The sequence below is a fragment of the Rhodnius prolixus genome, unplaced genomic scaffold (genome assembly GCF_049639745.1).
Source record: "Rhodnius prolixus isolate KJV_2025 unplaced genomic scaffold, Rpr scaffold_4, whole genome shotgun sequence".
In the NCBI taxonomy this organism is placed as follows: domain Eukaryota; kingdom Metazoa; phylum Arthropoda; class Insecta; order Hemiptera; family Reduviidae; genus Rhodnius; species Rhodnius prolixus.
In genome coordinates this window covers 48,748,033-48,766,004 of record NW_027411614.1, presented here as the reverse complement: position 1 = coordinate 48,766,004, position 17,972 = coordinate 48,748,033, and the positions used below count along the sequence as shown (strand labels likewise).

Genomic DNA, 17,972 nt, shown 5'->3' with positions numbered 1-17,972 from the left:
AAATAAATTTGTTTTGAAACATATGGCGGGAAAGGTTAAATTATTTTAAAAAGACTAATTTTCCAAAACTCTACAAAGTGGTATCAAACTTTAAATTCGTATGGATGAGCTATGGATCTAAAAATTTAAGTTCTGTAAAAAAACAGAGCCGATCGTATGGTGAGTATTCTTTGTTCCATTTCTTAGATTAGATTAATTAAAAGTTTGTAAATCTGTAGATTTGAGGGGACAAATGTGTATACTTTTTTTAAATGCTTTACTATTAATGTATATAACAAGCGATCTTCTCTGGTGTGGATTTTAGTGTGACCATTGGCCAATGTACTGATAAATTTATTCAATGATTTAGTAATGTCTTCAGAATAGAAAGAAAGAAATACGTTTATTAATATCCTGGGACATCCCTTAAGGACAGCAAAAAGTACATAAATTAATAAAACAAACATTTCTCCTCTGAGTTGCTGCTAAATTAATATTACAATATATATAGAGTAAAAAAAAAGAAAAAATAAAACTAAAATTTCATTTTAGAAAAAGGTTTCTTGCGTGTCACCGGGCCTAACAAGTAATAATATAGCTTTCATCATGGACTGAATTATTCTTATCCCCATAGAAAGTGAATAAGTGGAACTGCTTGAGTTTGGTTATTAAATGGGCAAATAAAATTATGATAAAGCTTTCCACTCCTCTTAGGGTTATTATTTAAGTTGCGTCCGTGTTTCCCATGGTTTCGCAGTGCCTACTACCTACCTTTTAAGTTTTAGACTTGAAGAATCTTAGCGTCTCACTGATATCCCGTACTTGTAAAATACTTACTGTTCCCATAGTATACAGATGGATCGTCTAACGCTTCCCAAAAGTTGTAACAATTTCTCTCCAAAATTAATAAAACCTGGCTCCCCAAGGAAGTTCTAGGTAGATAAAGAACCGACAGTAAGATTTAGCTCCTAAAGAGTCATTCACTATCATTCATTTGTTTCTATAAAGTAACAATATCTTACGGAAGATAAAGTGCATTAATTAAATTTACAATAATTATAATTAATAGTAACTATATAATAAAATAGTTCGTATTATAAAATAATATGATAGTAAACAACTGTCGACATTTACATACATAAGAGAATAACAGACATATGGGTTACTTAAAACTTACTTCGGCCCTAGATGGCAAGTATTACGCTGGAAACTAGGCCCCTTATATCACTTACATATTGGATGTTAAGTGGGATTATTATTCTAGTGCGAGGAATGTTAGACTTTCCTGACGAAAATGATCCTTTGCCCGTGTCAAATTCTGTCGAAGGCGTTTATAAGAGTGCAGCTGTTGTTACAAATACTGAACCTTGTTCTGCCATTGGTAGGTAAGTTTTTAAGTCATACTTTTTATCTCGAATTAAGTCAATAAGTTAGTAAATATTATTATTCATTATCGTTATTGTAAAAAAAAAAAACCTTTTAGAAATGTTGAACTTAATTTAATGTTAGCGAAGCACTATTTTCTCTTCTTTTTTTTGTGAATTACTGACCATCATGAGTATTCAATTTGTACTTTTATAAAAACTCTACGTGAGACTGTATAGTTTGAGAATCCTAAGTAATCACCTCGTTTACTTTCCTTTGTTTTATGAGGCCTGCAATGACACACTCAATATAATGCTAACAGAATTCCGATGATTCTCATCTTCTTGGATCTTGAAATGCTAAAGGTATCATATGTCAACACTACAACGGAACCATACTGAATTCTACAGGTCAAGTGGGCTTTGACTTAATTCAGTTAAACCATGTGGAGATGTTTTCTGTTCTGTATAAAAGGGATAGGACCAAATTGAGTCGATATCTTCCTCCTCTGGAAGAGACCGGAGCCAGTTACTAGCAAGATTTCACTCAAAGGAGTGGTCTTTTACAATGACCTGCAGATGCTAGTCGGAAAGACATATAATACGGGCTCTAACTGAGCTCACGCTCAATCCTACCCGACTGCTCCCCTGCGGAAAACGACATATAGGAAAACCTTATTCTAGTCCTTGAATAGAAAATCACGAAGGAAGGGTAAAACTAAATTCAGATCTATAAGAAGAGGGCGCTCTCTTCAGTCACATACCTAATTTAAACAATAAGTACATCTTACTCATGTACACCGGTCTAAATAACTACAGTTCCTAGATTACCAGGGTGGGCACCACTTCCCTTGTTAGCTCTAGGGTGGGCATCCTCTTTTTAGGATAGGGATAGCTCAGAACTTGACGAACTGACCAAAAGGCCTTCAACCCAAATGAAGTAGCGTGCATTTCATTCTGGAAAACCAGCTGAAAACTAAAACTGTAAAATTTATTATGTTTATTTTTTTTTGTGTGTGTGATAATTGTTAATTTATTACATGTTAGATGTTTTATGAAATATTTAGAAATAATAATAAATTAATTAATTAAAATAATGAGACCCTCTCTTTGAAAATTTTGAGTTTGGTATGGAATAAACTATTAGCTATTCCTCTCGCAGAATTACAATTGCTTCTTATTAATTAATTTTTTCTTCGTTCAATTTTAGGCGAATATTGGAGAAGGGCGGTTCAGCAGTTGACGCAGTAATAGCTTCATTATTATGTGAAGGGCTAACTGGTATGCAAAACATGGGCATTGGTGGAGGAGTTTTCATGACTATTTATCAAAAGGAAACTGGAAAAGCGTTCGCATTAGACGCAAGGGAAAGTGCTCCATTAGCTGCAGATAAGAACATGTATTCTGGAGATCCAGACCTGGCATCTACAGGTTCCTTCAAAATTTCCTAAAATATCTTCTTTCTTTTGTGTACACTTATTCATTTATTGTTTATTATGAATTAAAATCGTTTCAACCTAATATGTCTGACTGTGCGCCCGATAGGCTGCTTATCCGTGGCTGTACCGGGAGAGCTAATGGGTTATTGGGAAGCGCATAAGAGATTTGGCAAATTACCCTGGAAGGATTTGTTTGAACCAGCAATTAATATGTGCTTGGATGGGGTGCCAGTAAATCATAGGCTTGCAAAAGCATTTTCCGATAGCGGTATGGCACGCTTAATTAATCGCAGCCCAACACTTAGGTAATTAAGATAATTCTGAAAATATATGGAAGAAAATAGGAATAACTATTTTTATGAGATTTTTTATTTTATTTTTATTTTTTTCAGGAATCTACTGGCACCAAACGGTAATTTACCCAAAGTTGGTGATAAATTGAGAATGCCAAGTCTAGCAAAAACATTTATAGAAGTGGCTAACTGTCCAGACGGTGCAATGGCTCTATATAATGGAGTGCTTACAGAAAAATTTGTACATGATTTAAAGAGTCTTGGAGCCATAATTACCAAACAAGATCTTATCAAATATCAGTTATGTATATTTTTTTCCTTCTACAAGCCGTTATTTATAAACTGTAGAATCTAAAAAACAATAAAACCCTTCAAAGTGGATGTGATCTTTGCAGAAATTGCACCTCATACACACTTTCTTCTTCTTGCTCGGCTCTACAGCCCATCAATGGGCCTTGGCCCCCTCGATCCACTTCCGCTCCAGTCCTCTCTATTTAATGCGACAGCTTTCCAATTGCGGGGGTACTTGAAGTCCTAGCCGACACCATCAACCTATCGTTGCCTAGGGCGTCCAACTCTTCTTGTACGCTGCATATTTTCCTCTATTTCCTTTCCCAGGCGCTGAAGCCAAAAATATCTACTACGTCGACCTCTTGTAGGTCTTACAGGGAAAAAACCTTCTTTTTTTTGCACAAAAGTCCTAATTTTTTCTCCGTTCGTGTTTGCGATTTATTTCCTTTGGACTCCATGTGCCAGTGATCTTATACCTAAAATTGGCAATTACATCACAATCAGACAGAACATAATATACAGTTTTCTCTTCTTCTATTGCAATCTGCACTTGGGTTGGAACTATCCACTCGGGACGCCCTTGGTGATATTTTCTGAGCCTATCGCGACTTATAAAGGGGTATAAGTTCAGGACTTGTCACGTGACGATATCTCTAACTACTTCACAGATTTAAAAGCTCAAAAACTTAAACCACTTAGGTTGAGAGATGTCCGTAAGAATAGCTGACAGAGGTTGGGTCCAAAAAACTCGGGCTTGGAGCGGAGCTACTTTCCGTAAATCCCTGCCTTACAGTCCAGACAATACAAGTTTTTCTTTGAAAATCACAAAACTAACAAATTACGTATGTTACTCACAAATAGTCCATTTTTCAAAAATGTTTCTGATTCAAAAAAACCTCGTTACTTGTATTACTAGTGAAAACTAATTTTAAAATTTTACCAGTAGTAAGAGAAAGTAATTCTTATTTTTTTCTCTCTCTTTAGGGCTCGATGGTTACCACCTATAGTGAATCATTTAAAAGGAGGATACACCCTCTACACGATGCCACCGCCTGGTTCAGGCATAGTGCTTTCATTAATACTAACTATTTTGGAAAACCAACTGAATCAAGATCCAAAACCAAATTTATATAATATAATTCGAATCGTTGAGTCATTCAAATATGCTTACGGATTTCGTACAGAATTAGGAGATCCACAATACATGGACTTGAGTAAAGTAAGCTTCTACAAATTTCCAGGGTTTAACAAAAGATACAATTTTAAAATTTTTAAAGTTTAACAAAATGTTGACTTACTATTCAAAATTGGTCTGTAAGCTTATTTAGCCTACTCCTGGAAACATAGTCTATAATTTTCTGCAACTCCTGACTTATAGTCCAGAGAGTGAATGTTTACCTCCAAAACAATTCTTTGCCATAGATCTCAGACGTGAACAGAATTTATAAAATAATAATTAATTTCTAGAAGTATTGATGGAGGGAACCAATCGTATACCCAAATTAGAATCAACTTTATTATCTAGCATTATGGACTCCAATCATATTTTTCAACAAATAAGAGTGAAATGTATACTTAGAGGATTAGAAAATAATAATAAAAATAATAATCGGTAGTAGAGGGCATTTTCTCGTCATAATTACAAGGGGACATTAGTAATCCCACTAGAAGAAATTATTTTACGTGGGGAAAGTATTCTAGGTTTCGGGAAACGTAAATGGCCTTTATCAGGAGCTTCTGAAAGTACCTTCTATCATAATTACATAATTGTGTCACAAATTTGATCTGGACCCTAAATCAGCGATTAGTAACATAATCAATAGTGTGTTCTGTAAAGCTTGTTAAGATTTAAAAATTGAGTTACGGAGCATACTGGCCATAATTTACTCCCAATTTGACCACTTAACGCAGTAAACTGTAAATGAAATGGGGATTTAAGAAACAAAAAACGTAAAAAACGCTGTTTTTAACAGCCTAGTGCTCTTCTCTTTTAATCCTCTTTTATTGTGTCCTATATTTATTAAAGTTCGAGAATTTCTCATATTTCTTGTTAACAGGTAATGACTCAGATGACATCTGAAGATTATATCAAAGATGTTAGAAGAAAAGTGGGAATGGTATCTCGTACAAACAATAATTGTACTAAGTATGGTGGAAGATATTTTGTACCAAACGATAATGGAACAATTAATGTAGTTGTTTTGGCCCCAAATGGAGACGCTGTGTGTGCAACAAGTACTATAAACACATTGTAACTAAAAATTATACCAATTTTTATTTTAAAACATTTAAAAGATAGCGTACAAAATTGAATATTTATTTCATTCCGTTTTCTTGGATTTTTTTTTTTGGGAATTCGTGAAAAATGGCTCCAAGTTGTTAAACAACCTCTACTCATTGTATACTTCCCTTTAAAATCAATCTAAATTAAATGAAGCGAGTCTCTTGAACTACAAACAAAAAATATTTTATAGATAAAAAAAGGCCAGTATAAGAGTCTGTGACAGCTAATAAATTCTAAAAAATATCAATGAAAATTTAATGTAGTACAATTACATAAATGATATTAATAAATACTGATGAAATAGTGGGTACTAGCTGATTTATGTACCTTCTTCTGTCTTCTGCTCTTATACCTAATTTTTAATACTATAAGTTTTTGTTAAGGAGTTGTATATTTATTAGAGTAGAGTTGTAAATGTATTACTTTTCTTTGAACAATTTTTCTAAGGAACTTAATTAAAATAGGGTTCTTAGGTTAAGCTCTCCTCTAGAGGACCGTTACGTTATACTGTTCGTTTGTATAAAAGTTATAAAGAGTCTTAAATGTTAAATCAAAATTCCGAGTAAGAATAATATAAGCCAACTGGGAGTGCATCTAGGTAGCTGACAAGTGTATTTTTGAACTTAGTATTAACGATTGTTGGACTTAATATTAGGTTTAAAACTTTTTTTAAGAGAACTTAATGTTTAGAGATATTTTGGGGGAGCTCTGACATCTTTCTTCCTTGAACAATGTAGTATCATTAAAGTGGGCGCTCTGATAGTTGGTTGAAATACAATTATTATTTTATTTAAGTAGATGCTCTTTCATTCTCTGCATAAAACATTTTGACTTCTCTTTGCTGAAATAATTTCAGGATTTTTTCTTTTCTAATTTTCAGATTTGGCTCTTTGCTGGCTTCATCAAGCACAGGTATTATACTAAATAATGAAATGGACGACTTTTGTGCCCCGGAAATTGTCAATTCATTTGGCCTGCCGCCGTCTCCATCAAATTTTATTGCCGGCGGCAAAAGACCATTGAGTTCTTCGTGCCCTTCAGTTATAGTTGGACCAAACAAAGAGGCAAGATTAGTTGTAGGCGCAGCCGGCGGAACTCATATTACCTCAGCTACTGCCCAAGTAAAGCTAGTGATTATTTTGCACTTATATACTTTATATTGATCTAGAGAAATTTAGAAGTCTATTCTTTGGGATTAAACCGTTGATTTATGAAACCCTGAAGCGTCTCTTATTTTTTGTTCTTAATACAGAATCCAATATTTTTTTAAAAGAAATATCTCTTAAACTTGGCTTAATCCGTAATTTAATATTTCCCAGGTAATTATTAACAATCTCTGGCTGCAGCAAACGATTAAGCAGTCCGTAGACATTCCTAGAGTTCACCATCAGCTTATCCCGATGGTTTTAAAGTTCGAGTATGGTATACCAAAGGTAACATTTGATAGTATTAATCATTTTCATAGCATAATTTTTTTTTTCAGTAGATTAATAGCTATTTCGCAATCTAAACTTACAAGTTAATCTTGAACTATATATCATCTTGAGGGATAGTTCTTTGTATTTAAATCTTAGGCTCGTGCCTCAAAAGCCACGATCTGTGGCCGCAGTGACAAATACTTTCTAGCAAACACTCGTGGAATCTAATCATGCCCGTTTTTTTAGACTAATTTTTTTGTTAATCATTTTGTTTGGTATAAATATTTAATATTTATTTTGGTTTATATCAAAAGATTGTTTCTCATTTTACGAAAAAATTTAGGTAATTAAATCCAAATGTAATCTAAAAAGGTTAAATTTCACAAATCTTTCTGCTGTTAACAGTAACAGCTGGGCTGAGAGGAAGAATTGTCTTACCCTCCAAGATGGTTTTCATTTTAATAGTAATAGTTGCTTGATATTTTAATTAAAAGGTTGTCTGTTGACTTGTTTTATATACATAGTATATTAAGTTTGATGCCAAGAGTAAATCAGCAATTTGGGTAAAGTCTGTTGTAGATGGCCTGATCAAAGCTGGTCATAAAGTAAAAAAGCAAAGCCCACATTCCAGTGTAACTGCTATTGAACAGCGGAATGGCGGAGTGCGGGCTATTTACGATTACAGACGTGGTGGCAGTACATCTGGCATTTAATGGTAAGAGGCGATTAAACTTTAATAATTCTTAATATAATAATTTTTATTTCTTCTTTTTATCAATTTTTTACTAATTTTAAAACATATTTTATATACAATATACAAATTAAGGCAAAAGATATGCATAAAATACATTATTACATAATATTTAATATGTACAAATAAAAATACTTAGGTAAATGATCGACATATGTTTAAGATTGGATCAGTATTGTCACATATCTTTTTTTAATACTTAATATATTATTCTATTTTTTGATGGCCTTTCGTAAACAATCTAAGTAGAATGCATTTTTATTAATTATTCACATTTACTTTTAACTGTGACCATAATCATATTTGTCTGATGTATCAGGTACAGTGCACTTACAAATACAGCATTGCCTCTGAAAAAAACAAACAAACTTAATTTTTACTAACACTACACATTATATGGTCTATTTTTATAGCGAAGATTTATTTCAAGTCATCTATTCTCAGAAATGCGCGAAAAAAAAATTCCTAGAAAAATTATATAGTTGCGTCACCTGAGAAGGATGCGATTGTCAAAGAAACCCCCTAAATCTGTGATTCTATAGAAGTACATGGTTTTAATACTTTTAGTATTTTAGTGTTAGCAAAATACAGCTTAAGAGAATATAAAATCTAGTTCATTTATTGAGTCAAAATATTGTTTTCAGACGATCAAACAACCAATCATTTTATTATAAAAATCTAACGAGAGAGATGCGGCGAAGATGAAGTTTAACAATTTGCTTTTCCTTGTTTAATGAAGATAAATAATCTTGTTTTTCATTGTCTCTTAAATGGTTTTATTTACCGAGAGAAAAACTCCGAAATCAATTATTGCACCAATAAAAACGGTATATTGCAAATAAACAGTGTAATCTCATTGGGTTTTTGTAAATAAAATAAAAGTGTAATAACAATTAATTTTTAATACGCTGTGGGCTTAATTTTATGATTTACTCTGTAAACAAAGATTTATGTTTACTTTTAAAATTGTAATTGAAAAAAATTTATAAATTACAATTTTATATTTTGTTTTGTTTAACGAATGGTTTGTCTTCCAATCTTGTCCGTATTTCTTCTTGTGGTGGCGTTCTTTCTGTATGATTCCCTACCTACCAAGTAGCTCTAGAACTCTAGAATTAAGCGTTACATCATCTCACAAACACAAATGATTTGTTTCAATCAGCGCGATCAAAAGTCGTGCGGCAGAAGAGTTTGAGGAAATGGATAGGGCCAAACTACATTGGGCAAATTAATGATGAGCAGACGAATATACAAGAGTACTAGAAATATTAGGGGAACAGCGATAAATTTGGTTCAAGACAGTTTAAATATTTAAGTACTCTCGTAAAAGAAGAAAATCATATATTCACTTCAAAAGATTACTGAATTTGGTGGTTTAACAAACAGCAATTATTTAGATGACAAAATAATTCGGTTAACCCGTGGTCACAGCTGGTAACAATTTAGTAATAAGATAAAATTCAAATAATATATACGGTCGTGGCAAGGAATGGATTATAAGGCCTCAATCTTCCATTAGATTGGAACAAAATCAACTAAGTTCCTTCTCTTTTGTTGCGTGCACATTACTTTCAATTTTAAGACCAATATTTCAGCCTAAAGAAAACAAGAAGTTTGGTATTCGTTTAAATTATGCATAAACCAAATAATTATGAACATAAAACAACTTACTGGCCTTCCTTGAAGTAATCTTTAAGAGTATTACTGAAACGCTTAGAAAACTTGACAAACTCCCTTTTCCTTTGCTCTAAAGCCTGCTTTCCAGTTGGACCAGGGATAAACCCTGCTACATCGTTTACTGCATCCAATAATTTTTTTATGGCACTAGCTATCTCCCTAATTAAATTTATTAAAATGAGAATTATCTCATTAAGAAATAATTATATTGACCAATAAAACTACATAAAATCTAATTCAAGAAAATTTACTTGATTGTTTCAAGAAATGTTTTTCTATCTGTAATTTCATCTGGTATTCTGCTAAGAATCTTTTTCAATGCGGCTGACTTTCTGTTTAATTCTTGAAATGCATCTTCTGATCTTGTCAGTCTATACTCTACAGCTGAAATAAGTGGGATTTAATTAAACTATAAACTATATATTCTAATGAAATAAATGAATTAATTTAGTAATAATGAATGTTTTCTTTGTTTAAAAATACCATCAGTGTCGGTGGCTGCCCCTTGAAGTCGCAGCATGCTTTCATTCATATTTACACTCAATTCGCCCTGCCTCATTATCCCAACCACAAAATCATAGGTAAATCCCGGATGGACAGCTTCCACTTTGGATAGTGCAGCTCTTAAAGTCTGTGATGCTACTATATCCCTTCTTTCAAGCTTAAATTAAAAATATCATAGTGAGTTTAAAATAAAATCTTTGAAAAGGCTGAAACAAATATTTTTAAAACCTGAGATAATATTGGGCGAATCAGTACTGGCATAATGAGAGAGGTAACTGGTGTCTCATCTCCCATTGTCATTTTTGTAGTGTTTTGTTAATAAGTAATAGTCAATCAATTTTTTTTTAACAGAAGTAAAATCTCCTGCTGGAGTTTCTTGAAAAATTTTACGTTTTTTTCCTAGTAATTCCTTAGTCTCAATCTTAACTTTTAACAGGAAGGGAGCACTACAGTTAACTATCAGCTGATGTCAGACGACTGTCACTTTAGAGAGGGGGCTAGATTATTAGTTTAAGTGAGGTAGGGTTTATATATTTTTTTTTTATCTCTACTTCATATTTTTTAAATTTCCTTGAATTCCAAAATTATAAGACAAAAATGTAATAAGAAAAATTTAATGTCTTGAACATCTGTATAGTAAGAACATGAACTACTATGGTACTTTGAGTGTATCCATTGTTAAGCTTTCAGATCTGATAACTTTTAAATGTTGAATGTTACAATGCAGCCAACGTGTTTAGGTAAAAGTTCATATATTACAAAAATTTCTCCTAGTTGAAATGTATGTTAGCTGTTTGGTTAACAAAATTTTTAGTTTGCAATATACTAATTTCTTTAAGTTAAAAATGAAGTTCAATATTATAATTTAATTTCTTTAAAAAAAACTATTAATAAATTTTATCTAATTCTCAGGAAATCAATAATATACTAAAACCTAAACTTGCGACAATTAATAAAAACAAAAGGATTATTTAATTTAAAATTAATACTAATTTGTACTTTTTTACATAACCTAATTTGGGGATTCTCTCAATATGTTAAAGTTTCCATGCTAAAGTTTCTATGTTATTACATTTTATTTTGATTTTTTGAGAAGTAAATAGGTAATTGAAAATTAATTTTACTAAGATTAAAATTAAAACAAGTTATTCTGTCCTTATTCTTTGCATCATCCAAGGAAGTGAACCTTCATTCCATTAGTAAGTCAGATGGTTGGCACCATCTTAATGTTTATGTGTCTACATTTCATTTTCCGAGATTTTTTTTTTACGGAATGTAGATGGAATGTGTTGTAAAATTATTTCGGCCGTCTCTTTTCTTTAAAATAGCGTAGCTATTACAACAGACGCCTTACTACATACCATTTTGTTGCAATGCATTTGAAAGAGGGACCGGCGGAATGTTTATTAATTTTTTTTGTTTATAATGGCTACAATAAACACAACTGTAAAAATGGATGTTGATAATCCTCCGGCCGTTTTGAAAAGATCTAGTAGTGCGCCAATGATTAATGAATTAAATAAAATAATGGCTTCTCAAACAACATCCCATACAGTAAGGTAAGGTTTTAGTTATTTCTTTGGAAAACTGTGAAGTATTTTAGAATTTATGATTTATTTTATTTATTGGTAACATTTTTTAGGGAACCAACAACTTTGAATCAAGTTTCCTCTGCAGTACCACGAATGAGGCGATTCAGTGCTAGTTGCAGCCCACTGTCCGGCCCATCGTCCCCAAAACTTACACCTAGAGTGAATCAGTTGAGGCGCGAGGAGAGTGTAGATTTACTGGGTAGGGAAGCTGCCCACGAAAGAGAATTAAATTCTGCAATGGTTATGTCACAGTCCTGGGAAGATCTCACCCTAGTCACCGAGCCAACCAAGGTTAGCACTTTATAAGTACATTAAACTGGAGCTTAAAAACTGATAATTTGTATTTTGAAAGCTGTAAATTAAAATAATTTCTGAAGGAATTGTAGTGGCTGTAAGTTCAGGGATCTCGGCGTTCCTGTCGTTACCCCAGCCTAAAAACCCTTGATAATTATCCTACATACTTAAATACCTGCGGAACTAGATGATGCGCGACTACTTGGGTGTTGCGTTCTCATATGCTATTTCTAGCACATCATCAAACAGCTATTCACATTTCTGCTTCTTTCCAAACACCTAAATTCTACGAGCAGACACATATTAAAGGATCATTTGATCTTTAGGGCGTATTGGTTTTGCGTTTTAATAAAGCAATTCCTCTTTAATCTACAATCTATCAATAATTAAAATATAGTATATTCCTTAATTTATCTATTTCGTTTATTTAAGAAAATAAAAGTAGGCTATGTTGTTTATAAAGCTATTATACAGTTATTATATTCTTCATGGAATTATAGTAGGCAGTAATTTAGTTAAATACCGCCATCGATTACGAGGTACTGCTTCAAACAATTGAGATATCCAAAAAAGGAAATTCAGAGCGTTCTATTAAATTATTCAAAAAGCGTGAGAGATAGCTTATCGGAAACTATATTTTTCAAAATTGCACTTGAGAGTTTAAAACATAAAAAAACAAGATAAAGTCAAGAAGCAAGCGAAACAAATAAGTATTATTTCTTTTCTAGATTGATGGTGAACCATTGACAAAAGGTAAATTACTGGATCCTCTTCATTTGTCGCTGCCAAATTCAGGATGCGCTCCTGTCGCTCCATTTCGTTCTACTCCTTCACCTACAAGATCTACTTCTGTTCCCCTTCGATTATCTCCAGGAGTGTTCAAAACGAACCTTTCACCAAGCCCTACACGAAAGTTCGCGACAAGGTTTGTATTCTTGTTTTTACCCCTCTCTGTCTCTCTTTATATCTATTTACTTATTTTTTTCGTTTAGTGGTATCAGTAGTTAAATACTATATGTATAACCTAACGTAGCTTTACAGTTCCAGCGGAATATTAATATTAATTAACGTTCATCACATTTGAGGAGGCTATGAAAACGATGGATTTCAATATCAAGTCAGACTGAACTGCAGTATCACTAATTCGTCCAAACCAACCACAGTTGCCTCAATTACTGTCGAATAATGTAACTTCAATAATGTACTTCAATTAAAAGTTTAATAATAATTAAATTAATTTATATAGGAGAAGTCAGAGTCCTATCGCCATGAGACCATCACCATTGGGCAATTCAGTGAAAAGAAAATTTGAATTAGAAGATAATGAACCACCTGCAAAACGCTTCGGTAGTATGGCTATTCAGCAATCCTCTAGGTAATGCAATTTTTATACTATTACAGTTGTTCCTCGTCCGAGAGGAATCGGCTACTGAATATAATGAAGTTGTTTATATCAAACATGTAATCTATAAAGCTAGCTCGGGCTAAAATAAGAAGGTCCTATCTGAGCAATAAAAAAACTTGTAGAAATAAATTTATTTAATAAAAATAAAAATAAGGTTACAATAAAATATATACTTCCTGAAATTTACCCTTAGAACGCGCTGTCACATGACGCGTTTTCTACAGTTATCCTGCTGTTATTAGCGGAAATAACGTTAGAAATTCTAGGTAGTAGTAAGGTTTTCAGATAAAAATGTTTTAGTACCAAACACAAAAATTTTGTTAATGGTTTAGCTTGAATATATTGAAGGGCCGCTGATTTATGTTTTGAATGAGTTGGCCCTTTAGATTGAAAACTATGTCAATGTGAACAAGATCTTGAATAGGTTCTTTTTGTATAATAATTTTCTATGATTCCGCTTCATTTGCAATTCAATTATTTTTATTTTCTTTTTTTTCCTAGATGTGAACCACTCGTACCAAATAGAACTTCAGATCCACTAGCTGGTTTTGACAAACTTCCTGCTGAAAACTGTGGTCATATTGCTAAGCCGGATTGATATAGTTCTTCTTTTCTACACATATAAATAAATAAACATGAAATTTAATGAGCGAACTCTAGTCTTTGTGTATATACATTATTTAGATGTATATATAAAAAATATGTGTACAATATTTAGAAACTCTATGAAAAAGAGGTTATTTGTATGTATGAAATACGTTCCCAGTTTAATTTAGGAATAGTTAATGAATATTGCCAAATAAGAAGTTCAGATATCTTGTTTTTTCTCCATTTTTTCAAAAAGTGAACAGCTTTTTTTTATATATATATATCTAAACACACAATCTCGTAATGAGAAAAGGGAAATGCGCATTTTATTTTTATTTTTTGATTTCTCTTATTTTTCTGTAGCAGATTCAATTTGAAAATGATTGTGATGAAAATGCCAACGAAAAAGCATATCAAAATTGTTATTAATTAATTTTTATTAATAAATTTAGAGTGCTATCCAGGGATAAAACGAGTTTGCGACTATAACTTGAGTAGGCAAAGAGTATAATCATGAGTTTATTGCATCAGTGGGTATATGATCCACTTAGAGGGATTGGGTATGGATCCAGAGGTTATATATCCCCTCTATGATTTTTTTTTAAATCTTTTTTATTTATTTTTTGCAAACATACTTGACATTGCTGCATCCAGCTTAATTCCTGAATAACAGTATTATCTCTAACGAGAAAACTACGTTCAGAGATCGGTGCGCTAAGAAAAATTCCGGGCACCAATAAATTTATAGGAGAATCAGTTTTCTAGCTTTCCCAAAATAAGGATTTCCTCATTAGATTAGTCCAGAAATGCGTTTCTTTCCCGTATCTCCCTATCGAGTGCATCAATTCTTCATAATGCTATATCCCACCATGTTTTCTTAAATCATTTTTTAACTGGATATCATACCTTTCATTCATTTTTGGTTCTCTTGTGCCCTCCAAATTAATTTGCCTTTAATTAAAAAACAAATTTTCATTGAATTATAACTAGTTTCGCTGATTTTCAAATACCTGCTCAGGAAGAAGGGCTTAAAGCTCAGAATTGATGTCCGAGTAAGACTCATCTACTTGACAGTTACGGTTTAAAGCTATTGGCATTATATAATATACTATAACATAATTATCATTGCGGAATATAGCTTCTGTGTCATCCTAAACAAACCTTTGCAATGTTCATCCAAATGATCGAACAGGCTAAAGCGATCTACGGCTATAAAATTATAAGATCCCGGATATTCATTTGGAAAATTGGTAACCCTATAAAATGGTTAATTCTTTCCTTAAGAAATCCCTGATTTCGTGTGATGACGTTGCTTTAAATAACCCTTAAAGGCCAGTTCTGCAGAGCAGTTGCCCAGTATTAATAAAAAATCCTGTTTTTGCCTTGTTTGCAGGAATAGTCCGTCCCCTACAGGTCGTACTTAGTAAATAACTAAAGATGTTCTACTTATTTTTGAGATTGTTTTGTTTTAGCGATGACCTCGGTCCACTCTAGATGTTTATTACTAATTCTTTGAAAATATTTTTGTGTCGTAGAAAAAATATCGTATCACCACGAGCAGCGCTTTGGCATTTTAAACGTGATTCTTACATTGGCTTGCTTAATGTGTGCGGCTTGGTTTCGAAACTGTTATCCTTACAGGTCTCTTCTCATTTTTTGCACTTTGATAAAATGCCAAATGGGGAAACTACTACTTAGATAATACGTGATATAAATGATCTGGGGAAATCTACATTGTTGGAGGTGCTTTTTCTAAAAGTTATGTCGTGCAGCCAATTTGCGACAAGCGACAGCGCAAAGCTTGACTGTCTACTTTAAGCTCATCGTTTGCCCTAGGAAAGCACCACCATTGTAATTATTTATGCATTTTCTTGTATTCATATGTTGTAAGTATATTGTTCAGCATGATTTACGGTTTTGCTACGATTCTTTAGCCAGTGTGCCAAACGGCTACTCATTTTAAGTTATATCTCATCAACGCTAAAACCATTATAACTCCTGTAATGATGGGTCGATTAGAACTTAGCAATACTTCTTGGTTTGTCTGCAGCACTTGGGTTGAAGAAAGCAACTTCTTGCAGACTACTAACGTCTACTTCGCTATTGGATTGGCGGAGGCCAGTCTAACTGCTAATGAAAGAAAATAGGAAAATTTACAGTTGCTGAAATGCTGCAGTTTTCTTCCCTCCGATACTTGAATCTATCGATGAATATGTAATATGTATGTACCTTAGTTCGTCGGAGGATGTCTAAGATCCCTTATTCCAATTTGTAGAACGTGTTTTCTTCTGTTTCTGTGCCAGAAATCGGCCTAAAATGCGCTTTTTTGTGACTTTACTTTGCTGGAAAAAGTTACTGTTGTTAGGACTACATTTAGATGCACTTCCAGTCTACAGTTTTTAGTGATATAGCTCCTTAGAGATCTTAACATCATATGTTGTAGTCAGAAATAAATAAAAATCTTATTAAAAATTAAAAAAAGGAGAGTGTGTTTAGAAGGTTACATTTCAATTTAAGACTAGTATTATAGTTTGTTCGATCCCTTTTAATTTTTCATTTTTCAACACAGGATCTTTTCTTTACATTTTTTAAAAAAGCACTTATTATTCTGGAATAGTGCTTAAAAATTTACCAATTTAAATGATATCTCTTGCATAAGTGAGTTAATTTTTTTTTTTGGTGTGTATGTTCATTTTGTATATATTTATATATTTTTTACTTAATATATTTTTTTTTAATGCAATGTTTTAGTTAATTAAGATCATATGATTACAATTTTTCTAAAAGTAATCTTTTTAGAAAAGTGAGGAAAATTTTCATTTTAATTTTTTCTATAAATTAATAAAAGGCTACATGTTCTATTGTAGAAACGAAATAAGTAGTATGCACTATTTTGGTTTTGTCTGTGTTTTATTTAATAATACTAATAAATGTGACAAAACAGTCATTGTACACTCGGGTGCAAAAAAAAAAAAAAAGCCAGAGAGACGATCTGTTGTTCGATAATATTAAATTTAAGCAAATAACTTGTAGTAAAGCATATCAAGATGGGTTATTCTTAAAATCCTGTGTGGCTCAGTTATATTCCAAATATGATTTCATTTCAGGGACAACTGAGTCACACAGTACCCTGTTCTCACAATTATGTTTGGAAAAATATCATGAAGCTCCCTGCTTACATTTTATCTTTGAAACAGCAGATAGTTAGTGGGAAAATAACATTTTTCTCACATTTTAATGAGCTACTCTATTAGTTGTGTTGTAGTAGTAGCATAAGATCCATTTAAAAACCAAAAAAGAAGAATCCGTATAATAAATATCTTGGAAGAAAATTCCTATTTTGATAGATAAAATGTTGTTCACTAAAGGAGAAAAAACTCGTAAAAATGAACGAAAAAATTAAAGATGAAGCCTCACAGTTGTCTCTTGACCTACTTCCTCGTCGTACTTAGGGAGGTTTAATTAAATAAGAAACAAATTAAAAGAAGTATTATTAAGCCCGTTGTCTCAAATGAGTTTTATTCTATTGCACCCGAGTATGTGAGCAAATGTTTTATCAAAGTTGGTCTTTCTGGAAATACATTTATGATGTCAAAGGTGGGATTATTAGACATTAACCAATTCTAGGATGTACAGAAGCTATTTGCAACAGTCCAGGGTGTTCCACAACAACTAAGAGTATGATCACTAAAGTTCATTAAAACCAATCAAAAGAAAATTGAATTATTTATTAAATGATGATGTAAATTTGCGTATTATTAAAGAAGAGGTATCGATTGAGAGCTTAAATCGTCATCATATTTGTTCGATTAGGCAATTTAATGGTCAGTTGCCACTCTGTGATAATTTAGTCGTATGCGCGATCAATTCACTTGCTTTAATTCGATTTGATATCTCATTTCTGTTTCTCTTTGAGCTGTAAAATCTATTCAAAATATTCGTTATTTAATGCTCTTTTATCCATTTTGATGGCTGTATTAATTTATACTTTCCAACCTTTACCGCCTTTCTATTTATAAAGAACTGGGCCAGCCATTCAAAAATTGAGGTGAAAATAGCAAATGGATCTAAAGAAACATTAATTGACGAATAT

The 17,972-nt window shown here is 32.4% G+C and overlaps 3 protein-coding genes across 9 annotated transcripts; 2 read left to right on the top strand and 1 right to left on the bottom strand.

Annotated features, from left to right (window-relative positions):
* LOC141456444 (scoloptoxin SSD14-like) lies at positions 1 to 8,910 on the top strand. Of its 5 annotated transcripts, none has more exons than XM_074132460.1 (11): positions 1 to 159; positions 1,244 to 1,364; positions 2,554 to 2,774; positions 2,889 to 3,087; positions 3,175 to 3,375; positions 4,351 to 4,585; positions 5,424 to 5,617; positions 6,531 to 6,771; positions 6,970 to 7,083; positions 7,638 to 7,783; positions 8,464 to 8,910. In XM_074132460.1, the coding sequence occupies exons 1-10, from the start codon at positions 105 to 107 to the stop codon at positions 7,779 to 7,781; spliced, it is 1,725 nt and encodes a 574-aa protein (XP_073988561.1). In that variant the 5' UTR covers positions 1 to 104; the 3' UTR covers positions 7,782 to 7,783; positions 8,464 to 8,910. The 5 variants fall into 5 exon arrangements, 4 of the variants coding, with proteins under 4 accessions (XP_073988561.1, XP_073988560.1, XP_073988564.1 ...); XR_012459766.1 differs by having other exon boundaries at positions 11 to 159; positions 1,168 to 1,364; positions 7,648 to 7,783; positions 8,464 to 8,476; XM_074132459.1 differs by having other exon boundaries at positions 12 to 159; positions 1,168 to 1,364.
* Ccm3 (programmed cell death protein 10 Ccm3) lies at positions 7,809 to 10,484 on the bottom strand. The gene is made up of 5 exons (XM_074132484.1): positions 10,229 to 10,484; positions 9,980 to 10,157; positions 9,748 to 9,880; positions 9,491 to 9,655; positions 7,809 to 8,169 (listed from the first exon to the last, which is right to left on the bottom strand). The coding sequence occupies exons 1-5, from the start codon at positions 10,298 to 10,300 to the stop codon at positions 8,085 to 8,087; spliced, it is 633 nt and encodes a 210-aa protein (XP_073988585.1). The 5' UTR covers positions 10,301 to 10,484; the 3' UTR covers positions 7,809 to 8,084.
* Positions 10,485 to 10,546: 62 nt separating this feature from the next.
* On the top strand, positions 10,547 to 14,117 carry LOC141456451 (P2R1A-PPP2R2A-interacting phosphatase regulator 1). Of its 3 annotated transcripts, none has more exons than XM_074132478.1 (6): positions 10,547 to 10,740; positions 11,329 to 11,559; positions 11,643 to 11,883; positions 12,615 to 12,811; positions 13,133 to 13,261; positions 13,793 to 14,117. In XM_074132478.1, the coding sequence occupies exons 2-6, from the start codon at positions 11,426 to 11,428 to the stop codon at positions 13,887 to 13,889; spliced, it is 798 nt and encodes a 265-aa protein (XP_073988579.1). In that variant the 5' UTR covers positions 10,547 to 10,740; positions 11,329 to 11,425; the 3' UTR covers positions 13,890 to 14,117. The 3 variants fall into 3 exon arrangements, with proteins under 3 accessions (XP_073988579.1, XP_073988578.1, XP_073988577.1); XM_074132477.1 differs by having other exon boundaries at positions 11,280 to 11,559; XM_074132476.1 differs by lacking the exon at positions 10,547 to 10,740 and having other exon boundaries at positions 10,773 to 11,559.
* Positions 14,118 to 17,972: the final 3,855 nt, after the last annotated feature.